The sequence below is a fragment of the Zonotrichia leucophrys genome, chromosome 1A (genome assembly GCF_028769735.1).
Source record: "Zonotrichia leucophrys gambelii isolate GWCS_2022_RI chromosome 1A, RI_Zleu_2.0, whole genome shotgun sequence".
Taxonomy (NCBI): domain Eukaryota; kingdom Metazoa; phylum Chordata; class Aves; order Passeriformes; family Passerellidae; genus Zonotrichia; species Zonotrichia leucophrys.
The window spans coordinates 70,848,380-70,860,942 of NC_088170.1; the positions used below are offsets into that span (position 1 = coordinate 70,848,380).

General features: G+C 50.0%; 1 protein-coding gene across 1 annotated transcript in view; it reads left to right on the forward strand.

The window, feature by feature from the left end:
- EXOC4 (exocyst complex component 4) overlaps positions 1-12,563 on the forward strand; it is a 436,574-nt gene that overhangs the window by 338,633 nt on the left and 85,378 nt on the right. The window contains exon 13 of the mRNA XM_064703095.1: positions 10,980-11,135. Within this exon, the coding sequence (XP_064559165.1) occupies positions 10,980-11,135 (156 nt within the window). The remainder of the gene's footprint in view (positions 1-10,979; positions 11,136-12,563) is intronic.

Consider the following 12,563-nt stretch of genomic DNA (forward strand, 5'->3'; position numbering starts at 1 on the left):
AGCTGTGTCCAATAAGGATGAGTGCTGTAAAAGAGTGGGTGAGCTGGCTGAGGAGAGAATTGGAGTTTGTTGGCTGTGCTGTGAGGAGCTGTCCATGAGAAATCATCAAGGAGGTATGGAACTTTCGCAATAAGATGACAACAAATTTATTATATTATTATCTAATAAAGGGAGAGGCCATGGGGCATTTCCCTGGGATCTCAGATTTTTGGAGGATGCAGCTCCCTTTTATTCCAATTTCCCAGCTGCTTTTCTCTTCTCTCTTTCCCCATTTCTGAGGTACTTGAGAGGTTCAGACTTCCCAAACCACCTGATACCAGAGATTTCCCTCTAACGTATAACCCTCCCTTTTCATTTTTAATTCTTATGTAATTTAGGTTGTTTTCTTCCCCATTGTTTCTTTCATCTCCCAATGTCTAATTTCATTTATCAGCAAACCTAAAGTTTATTTGTAAAAGCAAATATCTTTTTTCCATTCATCAATCAGTGGAATCCTTCCCATTGTTTCTTTTATCTCCCGGTGCTGGTTTTATCCACCAGCAGACCCACAGCTTGTTTGGAATGACAAATCCATTGTTCCTCTCACTACTCTTTGGGCTTGACTGTTGTCTTGGTTTGGAAAGCCAGGTGTCTGCTAAGGAAGGCAGGAGCCTCCCCTGAAATGGAAAATGCAAACCCCCTCCCTCTGAATTATTATAAATTTGAAATTAAGGGGCTCTCAGAAAAAGAAATGGGAGCACGAATAACAGTTCTTTAACAGGGAAATATATGGTAATAGTTCTTTACCAGGAAAAGATATGGGAGCAAGAATAGGAAAATTCTTTACTAGGAAAATTAAAAATACAAATGCAATAGTACAAAAAAATTCCAAAACCCACAGTCAGAGTGAGAGCAGTCCCTGCCCCCTGTGTGTCAGGGGGGTGTCCCAGCCCCATCCCATGGGGGCTCAGCCCTCCTGCAGTGCCAGCTGTGGCTCTGCTGCAGCAGGGATCCTGCACAAGGGGGGAGTTTTCCTCTGCAGCTCCAGGGCTGCTGCAGATGGGCCTGGGCTCCCTCTGGCCATGCAGGGCAGCAGAAAGCTGCTCCTCTGGCAATGCAGGGGGCAAAGGCTGCTGTGCTGGGCCAGGCTCAGATTGGATCCAGGTAGGAATGCTTGGCTCCTCCCCTGGGCGGAGCATCTCCCCATGGGATGCTGGGATTGGATCAGCCCGGCAGGGACACTCCCTGGCCATGGACAGCAGAGATCTCCTGGAGGGAGGATTGGCTGTGGGAGAGATAAAGCAAAAACTGCCCCATGGACAGAGAGAACTGCCCCACCAATAGGAGCAGAATACACACACCTATTTCCAGCCTAACACAGCTGTCCTGCCAGGAGAGGCCAGGAGTTTGTTCTTGAATTGTCTCTGCTGGGGTGGTCGAGGGTGTTTCCTTCTAGGGATAAAAAAGCTGGAATAATGATCGGTGGAATATGGGGTGTTGTGATTTCCCAGTGGATTTATCCAGATCACAGAGTGGTTTAGGGTTTTGAGGTGTGGATGGCAGTCGTGGTAGAGCTTAGGGATTACTCCAGTTCTTCCCTTAGGCAGCCAGGATGAGACCTTACAGGGCCTGCAGGGGCTCCAGGAGAGCTGCAGAGGGACTGGGGACAAGGCCTGCAGGGACAGCACCCAGGGAATGGCTCCCACTGCCAGAGGGCAGCCATGGGTGGCATCTTGGCAATGAGCAATTCCTGCCTGGGCTGGCATTGCCAGAGCAGCTGGGGCTGCCCCTGATCCCTGCAGTGCCCAAGGCCAGGCTGGAGCAGCCTGGGATGGTGGGCTTGGAATGGGATGGGCTTGAAGGGCCCTTCCCACCCAAACCATTCTGGCATTTGGGACACTCAGAATCCATCCCCAGGGGTTTTTATGGAAGTTGGGGATGGCAAAGGGAAGGGAGACCCTTCCTGGAGTGCTGAGATTGCCAGGGAAGCCCCCAGATCCCAAAATCCCTTCCTGGAGAGGAGTCGGGGTGGGGATGGATCCAATGCCAGGCTGGGAGAGCTGGGAATGGAGGGAATTCCCTGGAGAGGGAGCCTGGGCTGGGATTTTGGGAAGGGATTCCCAGAGCAGCTGGGGCTGCCCCTGATCCCTGCAATGGCCAAGGTTGGACACTGGGGCTGGAGCAGCCTGGGATGGTGGGAGCTGTCCCTGCCATGGCTGGGGCGCAATGAGATGATTTTCCAGATCCATTCCATAATTCCATGATAAAAGGTGACCTCGAGTTGGCCACTGAGAGTCTGAAGTGTCCTCTTTCAAAATAAATGGCTGAACGTGCCTTCTGCTCTCTGGTAAAGTAATTCAGGTTCTTCATTTGAACATTTGCAAGGAATTCAGCTTTATTTGAATTCATTCTATTGAGATTTGGGTGTTCAGATCTCATGGCAATTTAGGAATTTCGGGATGAGAGGAAATGGGCATAAGTTGCACCAGGAGAGATTTAGATTGGAAATTAGGAAAAGTTTCTTCCCTGAAGTGTTGGTCAGGCATTGGAAGGAGCTGCCCAGGGCAGGAGTGGAGTCCCTGTCCCTGAGGGGATTTAAAGCCCTGTGGATGTGGCACTTGGGGACATGGGTGTCCTTGGCAGGGCTGGGAATGGTTGGATTCCATCCCAGAGGTCTTTTCCAACCTAAATGGTTCATGATTTTGGGAATCAGTAACCACAGGAATCCACACACTGGGTTTGGTGAAAGTTTCCCAAAACAATTCTGTAAACTGGCAGGGAGTCACCAAATGCTCTGTGCTTGTCCCACCGGCATTTTGGGATCATCCACCCCTAACATTCCCCAACCAAAGCACAGAAAATCAAGGCACCCATTGGCCATGGACATGTTTGGTTTAAACCCTTCAAGTACTTGATTTATCAGAGATTTAATAAATTTTCCTATTTATTAATAGAAGTATAAATATATTTATATTAATAAATAACTTCTAAGGACACCCCAGTTATCCATCTGTAAAACAGTGCGCCTGGACAGGGAAACCAGGGTCGTGCCTCATCCCATGAGGATAAATAATCCCATTAAAAACCACTGCAAGATGCTGCAGGAATGTGGGCTGGAATAGCTGCTCTACATCATCCCCTCCGTGGCTGTTGAGCCTGAAAAAGCCCTCGTGCTTCCTGACCAAGAAATTACTTCCCATTGCCTGATTTTATTCAGGGAAAACTTCATCCGGCAAACAGAGGCTCATCATCATCATCATCATTATTATTGTTATTATTGACAATAGCAATGAGCAGAGGCTAAACTTTGCCTGAACAACCCCCTAAATCAAGAACTGCTCGTGTGCCATTGTCCAAAATACTGCTTTTTTCACCCAAAACTTCCCTGCCCGTAGCCAGACAATGGATTTGATTTGTTTGGCTTGAACTCGACGCTCCTTCCTTCCTTCCTTTGCCATTCCTGGCTTTGGCACCTGCTGAGGGCTAATTAGGACAACGCTAATTTGGCCATCTCCTGATTGCAGCGAGAGGGGAGAAAACAGGAAACGTTCTGGTTTTGCTGCTGGCAAAGGACTGAAATAGAAACCCGGATCCATCCCGGGGATGCAGGGGAGCGGAGCAGCTCCTCCTCCATCCGCGGGGATGTTGTGCCCTCTGCAGGGATCTGGGCTCCACACAGCCCTGCCCTCTGCTCCAGGGCTCTCCCTGCGCTGCTGGCACGGGTAAATCCTGGTGTGGGCAGAACCCAGGGCATCCCTCTGGATGTCCTGGATGGCCCAAACCCCTCCAGGGGGCTCAGAGACCCTGGCACAGAGCCCAAGGCACCTGTGACTTTGATTTTGACCCATGGAAAAAATTGCCAACCTTATATAAGGATCTGCTAGCTGAAATTAGAAAGACTTAGACCAAACTCTAAGTAGAATAATATTTAGTTTGTCACAGGGTAAAAAATAGATTTTTTGGGGTTTTTAGGTTGGGGGTTCAGGAGGCAAGATGGAGGAATCTGGGCGTGTCCAGCCTTTCTCCTTCTTCTTCTTGGCCTCCATCTTCTGGGTGACGGTGGCACTTTTGGATTGGTTTAGAGTAGAAGCTCACTGTCTAACACAGGTGATAGGGGTTGGGAAGTTATGGTAAATAATGCACACGTAGTTTTTAGTATAAAATATTGACACCACCCCATGGTGGTCAGTGTGTCTCTGTCTGAGCTGCTGGACAGACCTCAGCAGGCCAGAGAGAGAATTTTATAGATAAAAAAATAATAACCAACCTTGAGAATGAGAAATGAAGAGCTCTGACTCCTTCTTCGAGTGCTGGGCTGAGAAAAGAGACTTTCTGACACATCTCAGGGTCACTCTGAGCAGCAGAAGTCCTGAGAAGGTGGTGGAGTCAGGATTATTTACAGTTCCTTAAAATCAGAATTTACTCCTTGGAGCTGGGAGTCGATCCCATCCAGCAAATCTGCTCTTGGGATGGCAAAGAGTGAGAATTTGGGAAGGCAGAGAAGTGTTTTTATTCCTTCAGGGGGAATGTGAGCAAATGTGGGTGCAAAAGCATCCAAAGGGAGGCTCCTCCAGGCAGGAACAGCTCGGGAAGGACGTCAGCACTGGGAAATGCACAGCTGAGATTGTTCATGTCTGAGCTCCCTTTGGCTCGTGTTTTCCAGGGATTTAAAAAGAAAAACATCAAACCCAAGGGGGCTGGATGGGGTTGGACACTCCTATAATTAGCAGCTCTCGTGTGTTAATTGCTGACGAATTTTGGGAGTCCAGCGTAGGTGAGGCGCCTCCTGCAAATCGCATTTCTGTCCAAAATTCCAATTCCAGTTTGCCACCCGAACTGTTTACAAACGTCAGCGCTGATTTCTGACTAATTGACGAGGAGCTGGGGCTGAAAATGCAAATAAAATGGGAGATGGAGCCCCCAAACCTCCTGCCGTGCTGGCAGCACTCCCCAGTCGTGTCCAACCCCCGTCTCCAGCAGATTTCCAGGAGAGCAGCTCAGCTCCAGAGTGAAAAACCATTTTATGTTGTTAAAAACCTGAGTACAAAACCATTTTTGTGGGATTTTTGGAGATACTGAAAGGAGAAACCTGCCCAGTTCACAGTTGCTGCCCTCAACATGAGCCCTTCTTTTTAATCCTCTGCCAACACCCTTCTCTGACAAAATTTGCTGCCTCAAATGCAAAAATTCATCTGTTTCCATGTTTTTCTACGTAAATTTGCCAGAATGATTCATGTCCACATTGAAGTTGAATGTTTTTATTTTGTTGTCCACTCTAAGCTCTGTCTTGTGTGTCCACCCCCTTCTTCCCCATCTTCATCCTCACCTTGTTCATTTTGGAACCTCTCTGAAGGCTCTGAGTACAGGAATCCCTCACCCAAATGAGTCTTTTTAGTCTTAAAAAGAGATGGGCATCACCAAAATGTGGTTCAGGGAGTTAAATAGTGATTAAATCCTCTGGAGGTGCTCAGCTCCCTCTATGGAGGCAGCTTGACCAACCTCCTTTGGCTGAACTCTCTCAGCTAAACTGGGGGGGAAAAAGGGAAATAACTGGGCTTGGGTCACTCAAAATGGTGAAGAAAAGAAACCTCTTTTGCTTTCCAGGCAGGCAAAATAAATCTAAGCTCATTTTTACTGAGAAAGAGCAGATTCATTCAGCCACAATCAGGAATTTTTAATTTTCCAGGAAATGCTTTTACTGCTGCTTCTTAGTGGCATCTTGCATGAACTTTTGGGGTTTAAGTTGCCTTTTTTACTCTTTTTTTGGGGCAGGGGTTTTCCCTCAGGCTGTGGATGCCTGGCCCAGCTGCTTTTTAACCCTTGGCAGCACAAAACATCACCTTGGCTGTGGGAAGAGGGGAAAATCATCCAAAAACCCACCTGGCACAAGGCAGAGGAGCCCAGTTAGCCCCTGTGGCTTCCAGATGTTTCCTGCTGGAAATCCAAGGCCCCCAGCTGTGTCCAGGGGTGTTCCCATAAGATAAATGGTTCCTCAGAGTGCAGGATTGGTACCTGGGAAGGTGTGACACACACCAGGATTTTGGCCATCAAGGCTGTTTGTCCCTCACCAGCAGGCTGGGAATGGGAAAGATTTTGGGAAAGATGTATCCAGGACAGCTGTTCCAGGCTGATATTCCATATTTTATGGTGTCTGCTCCACAATAAAAGGGGTTTTTTTCCATCATTTTTCCTCCCTCTGTCCTGGGGAGGATGGAGCAGCTTGGATCCAGCCAGGGTCAGCTCCCTGTGGCAGCAGCAGGAAAATCACTGAGGAGTTTGGGATTGGGGGGAGTGGGGCTGGAAGGAAGAGTTTTGAGCTTGTCCTGGGATAATCACTCAAGGACACAAACTGGATTGAAGGTACAGAGGGGGAACACAGGCTGAGAGGCTGGGAAGAAAAAGTGGGAAAAAGGAGTTGGGAAAAGCTGGGTGTCCAACAGAGATTGGGGATGTTCCACCCTCTTCAGCATCTTCCTGATGAGGGGGTGGTTGGGGTAAAACCAACATCGATAAAAATCGGGAGGTCTTGGAGCTCTGGGAAGGAGTGGGGGTGTAATTCCAGGGGATCCAGGCAGTGCTGGGGCTGCTCCATGGATTACTTGGGAGCTTGCTGGTTTCTGTGGATCCATGGATCCCTGGAATGTCCAAGGAAAGATTGGACAGAGCTGGGAGCACCTGGGACAGTGGGAGGTGTCCCTGCTATGGCAGGGGTGGGATGGGATAGGATTTAAGGTCTCCCTTCCCACCCAAACCATTCCAGGATTCCATGGACCCATGGGCACCACCAAAAGGTGAGGAAAGCAGGAATCCTGCGTTAGGCTCTTGGAAAACTCTAACCCTGGAAAATGCTGAGTTTGCAGCTTGTCAGAGCATCCAACATCCTCCCCAGCATGGACTCCACAAACAATTGGGATTTTGAGGATAATTATGATAAAACAGTGTGGCTCTGTGTAATGCATGGGCGCCATCAAAAAGTGAGGAAAGCAGGAATCCTAGATTAGGCTCTTGGCAAACTCTGACCTTGGAAAAGGAAGGACACCAGGCTGAGGTTGCAGCGTGTCAGAGCATCCCAACACCCTCCCTCATCTCCTGCCAGCACTGACTCCACAAACAATTGTGATTTTGGGGATAACAAGGACCATAAAACAGAGCGTGGCTCTGTGGAACTCATGGGCGCCATCAAAAAGTGAGGAGAGCAGGAATCCTGGATTAGGCTCTTGGAAAACTCTGACCCTGGAAAAGAAGGACATCGGGCTGAGTTTGAAGCTTGTCAGAGCATCCAACATCCTCCCCAGCATGGACTCCACAAACAATTGGGATTTTGAGGATAATTATGATAAAACAGTGTGGCTCTGTGTAATGCATGGGCGCCATCAAAAAGTGAGGAAAGCAGGAATCCTGAATTAGGCTCTTGGAAAACTCTGACCCTGGAAAAGGCTGAGTTTGCAGCTTGTCAGAGCATCCCAACATCCTCCTCATCTCCTCCCCAGCACTGACTCCCCAAACAATTGGGATTTTGAGGACAATAAGGACCATAAAACAGAGAGGTGGCTCTGTGTTACTCATGGGCATCACCAGAGGGTGGGGAGAGCAGGAATCCTCGATTAGGCTTTTGGAAAACTCTGACCCTGGAAAAGGCTGAGTTTGCAGCTTGTCAGAGCATCCCAACATCCTCCCAGCACTGACTCCACAAATAATTGGGATTTTGAGGACAATAAGGACCATAAAACAGAGAGGTGGCTCTGTGTAATCCATGGGCACCACCAAAAGGTGGGGAAAGCAGGAATTGTGGATTAGGCTCTTGGAAAACTCTGACCCTGGAAAATGCTGAGTTTGCAGCTTGTCAGGGCATCTCCATCTCCTCCCCAGCACTGACTGCACAAACAATTGGGATTTTGAGGATAATGATCATAAAACAGAGAGTGGCTCTGTGTAATGCATGGGCACCGCCAAAAGGTGGGGAAAGCAGGAATTGTGGATTAGGCTCTTGGAAAACTCTGACCCTTCAAAAGAAGGACATCAGGCTGAGTTTGCAGCTTGTCAGAGCATCCCAACATCCTCCCCAGCACTGACTCCACAAACAATTGGGATTTTGAGGATAATTATGATAAAACAGTGTGGCTCTGTGTAATGCATGGGCACCATCAAAAAGTGAGGAAAGCAGGAATCCTGAATTAGGCTTTTGGGAAACTCTGACCTTGGAAAAGGAAGGGCACCAGGCTGAGTTTGCAGCTTGTCAGAGCATCCAACATCCTCCTAGCACTGACTCCACAAACAATTGGGATTTTGAGGACAATAAGGATCATAGAACAAAGAGTGTAACTCTCTGTTACATACTCTGTGTAAATCATGGGCACCACTGAAAGGTGAGGAAAGCAGGAATTGTGGATTAGGCTCTTGGAAAACTCCAGCCCTGGAAAAGGCTGAGTTTGCAGTGTGTCATAGCATCCCATCCTCCTCCCCAGCACTGACTCCACAAACAATTGGGATTTGGAGGACAATAAGGACCATAAAACAGAGAGTGGCTCTGTGTGACTCCATCAGGACCCTCCCAAAGATGCTCTGGAGCCCTGGGTGTCTGAGGGGCCACGATAAGGCTGGAAATAATTGAAGAGAGCAAACAGTGGATGTGGAGAGAGCTGAGCTGAGCTGAGAGGGAAATAACGGGGAGTAATGGGATGAAATTGAGGAAAATAAAACACCAGCTCGGTATCAGGAGTTTCTTTATCCAAGAGCTGGATTTGTTCAAGTGTGAAATAGACTCCCAAGGGAAGGAGAGTATTACTGCAGCCATTTAAATGTGCAGAGGACAAAGCCCTGGCTGATGTGTTCCTGGAACAGTTGTCTTGCCTTGGCACAGCACTGCCCAGATAGCATCAAACCCCTTTTTCCATCTCAGATGTCAGAGCTGCTGATGGAGCTCTTTTATCCCCCCTCAGTTTTCACCAGGGTGCAAAATAAAATAACTTTTTAAAATTATTTTTTTTCCTCTCCTGAGTGGAAAAACACCACCTCCCTCCCAGCAGCAGAAGGCCAAACAGGATTGTTGAGGTCTTGTGTGGCTGGAAACAAAACTCAGCCTTTTGTGTGTGACAGATTGAACGTGAAACTCAGAGGGAAGGAAAATTTGTTTGTAAGCGCATGTGACAAATTCGTTTTCACAAATCCTGTGTGGTTCCTGAGCTGAGCTTGTTTTCCTGGTGGATGGGGAAAGGGTGGGATGAGAAATGAGCTGTTCTCCTCAGGATGGATCAGAGCTGGCTCCTTTCTCGCTGTTTTCCTTTGCAAAACGCAGATTCTTGGGGTGTTGTTGTTTTTATTTCTATTTATTCCCCAAATCCCCACCTGAATGCTGCTGGCACCTCATCTCTGCCCCAGAATTCCAGCCTGGAGCTGGGACAGTGTGGCGGGAATGGCTCTGCCAGGTCCCTGTCAGGGGGTGTGGGGGTGTCTCTGTTGGCTCAGCATTCCAGCCCGGGAGAGCTGGGAATGTTCCCCTGGAGCAGGGAGGGATCCAGGGAGAGCTGGGAATGTTCCCTGGAGCAGGGAAGGCTCCAGGGAGAGCTGGGAATGTTCCCTGGAGCAGGGAAGGCTCCAGGGAGAGCTGGGAATGTTCCCTGGAGCAGGGAAGGCTCCAGGGAGAGCTGGGAATGTTCCCTGGAGCAGGGAAGGCTCCAGGGAGAGCTGCCAGCACAGGGCAGGGCCTGCAGGGGCTCCAGGAGAGCTGCAGAGGGACTGGGGACAAGGCCTGCAGGGACAGCACCCAGGGAATGGCTCCCACTGCCAGAGGGCAGCCATGGGTGGCATCTTGGCAATGAGCAATTCCTGCCTGGGCTGGCATTGCCAGAGCAGCTGGGGCTGCCCCTGATCCCTGCAGTGCCCAAGGCCAGGCTGGAGCAGCCTGGGATGGTGGGCTTGGAATGGGATGGGCTTGAAGGGCCCTTCCCACCCAAACCATTCTGGCATTTGGGACACTCAGAATCCATCCCCAGGGGTTTTTATGGAAGTTGGGGATGGCAAAGGGAAGGGAGACCCTTCCTGGAGTGCTGAGATTGCCAGTGAAGCTCCCAGACCCCAAAATTCCTTCCTGGAGAGGAGTCAGGGTGGGGATGGATCCAATGCCAGGCTGGGAGAGCTGGGAATGGAGGGAATTCCCTGGAGAGGGAGCCTGGGCTGGGATTTTGGGAAGGGATTCCCAGAGCAGCTGGGGCTGCCCCTGATCCCTGCAGTGTCCAAGGAAGGATTGGAGCAGCCTGGGATGGTGGGAGGTGTCCCTGCCATGGCTGGGGTGGATTTGAGAATCTTTAAGCTCCTGGATTGGCTCCTCCAAATACAGCATCCTGTTTGTCTCCTGGAATTCCCAGTCAGGAATTCAGATCAGTTACCCTGCCAAAAACACAAAACAGGGAAATTGTTCCCCATTGGAACATGCAGCAGTCCCTGACTCAGTTTCCCACATAGGATTTAGCTGGAATCTCCATCAGGAGATGCTTTGGATGACTTGGGAAGAAGATCCTGGACCTTTCATTCCCTTTCTGCCCTGGTCCCCAGGCTGGGCCAGCTTTGGGGGAGGTGGTGGCTCCCAGCCAGGTGTCCTGGGCTGGTCCCACCTGGCACTGACCCCACCATGGGCAGAGGCTGCTGAGCTCCACTGAGATCCCAGAGGGAAATGATCCATGGAGACACCAGTGCAGGGTGACCTCCTCCAGCCAGGTGCCAAACTGAATTCCCAGGCTTGCAGAATTTAGGAGAATGGCCCTTTTTTCCCTTAGAAGATGTCTCAAAGTCCATCAGGAGCTGTGTGTTTAAGGGAATTTCCCACCCTGTCCACCCGTGTTGCTGTCCCTGCATGTGTGGAATTCCTCTCTGCATCCTTTCCTCACTGCTCAATCCCCATGTGTGTGATGTGGAATGCAATGAATGGCACAGAATTAAATGCAAATGTCCCTAAAAGCAGGACCTGCTCCTGCCTGAGGTGTTTGTGGCTGCTGTCCCTGCAGGACCATCGTGCAGTCGGATGAGAAGCTGGTGATCAGCGCCTCCTGGGCCAAGGACGATGATATCAGCAGGCTCCTGAAATCCCTGCCCAACTGGAGCAGCATGGCTCAGCCCAAGCAGCTGAGGCCCAAGAGAGAGGAGGAGGAGGATTTCATAAGGTAAAAAATGGTGGGAGGTCGGAGCATGGAGGGTAGGATGGTCGGGATGGACGGAGACGAGAGATCTCTGAAGCCAGGGCTGGGAACTTGGGGTTTATTGCACAGGGCCCTGCTGGGATTTGGGGTTCATTGCACAGGGCCCTGCTGGGATTTGGGGTTTATTGCACAGGGCCTGGGTGCAGGGGCCTGTTGGGATTTGGGGTTTATTGCACAGGGCCTGGGTGCAGGGGCCTGCTGGGATTTGGGGTTTATTGCAAAGGCCTGTATTGGAATATGAATCCCAATATAACCAGTTAGATGGTGCCTGGGCCAGTTCTGACCCTCACTGCTGGGCCAAAGGCAGCACTGTGGTGCTTTACCCCAGAGATACCTTGGCTGCCGGAGAGTGCAGCGGGGCACAAGACGCAAGTCCAGGCTTGTCAGGACTCCGTTTACCTCAGGAGAGAGAGCTTCTGGTGATGGTGAAGATAAGAAAGGGAGTGGATTCTGCCAGAGGGTTATATCCAGATGTTTATTCCATGGGTGCAGAGGTCTGCACTGGGACAATTCCTCCGACAGAATCCAGGCCACATGGTCTCATTAACATTTTAAGCTCAGGGCAGGGGAAGGGGAGGGGACAGGTGAGCCACCAACCAGGTGAAGGGGCAGGGTCTCAAGGGATTAGGGACACCCATACGGGCCAATGTCCCCCAGGCCTGAGGGACCAATCACACGATGCCTTGCTGGTATGTTAGCCTGATTGACAGGGCACACTCAGCGAGGGGCGAGGGGGAAGGGAGAAGGTAAAACAGGACATTGCAACACACCACAACAGGCCTGGGTGCAGGGCCCTGCTGGGATTTGGGGTTTATTGCACAGGGCCTGGGTGCAGGGCCCTGCTGGAGCTGCAGCCACAGCTCAGAGCAGGCCCGAGAGAGGGGAGAGAGGATGAGAGGGTGAGAGAGTAAGGGAGTAAAAACGGTAAAAGAGTAAAAACGGTAAGAGCGCAAGGTTCCCATTACAATACCATAAATCTTCTGTGTTGAATATTCTGATTCTCACTAACCAATCCAGTACAAGATACAAATCCTATAGCATTTCCATACAGCCTATAAGAATCACTACATTACCACACTGTGTTACATTTTAAACCCTAAAAACTCCTCTTTGGGCCCCTTCTGCCAGTCTGTAGGGCCTGCTCTGACCCTTGGGCCTGTCTGCAAGCAGAGGGTGTTGTTCCATCAAAAGGGGATCACCTTCAGCCATCCACACCATTGTTTTCCAGTTGTTCAGTAACTGAGGGATCTCAAAGCTTGCTTTCATTTCAATCTCACTTACAGTTTCCGTATTCTCAAAATCTTTTGCCAGACAATCATATTTATAAGGCTTTCCTGCTTCATCTTCCCCAAGAGTGGGAAGATGGGAAAGGGTTTCAAGGAGAGCAGCAGC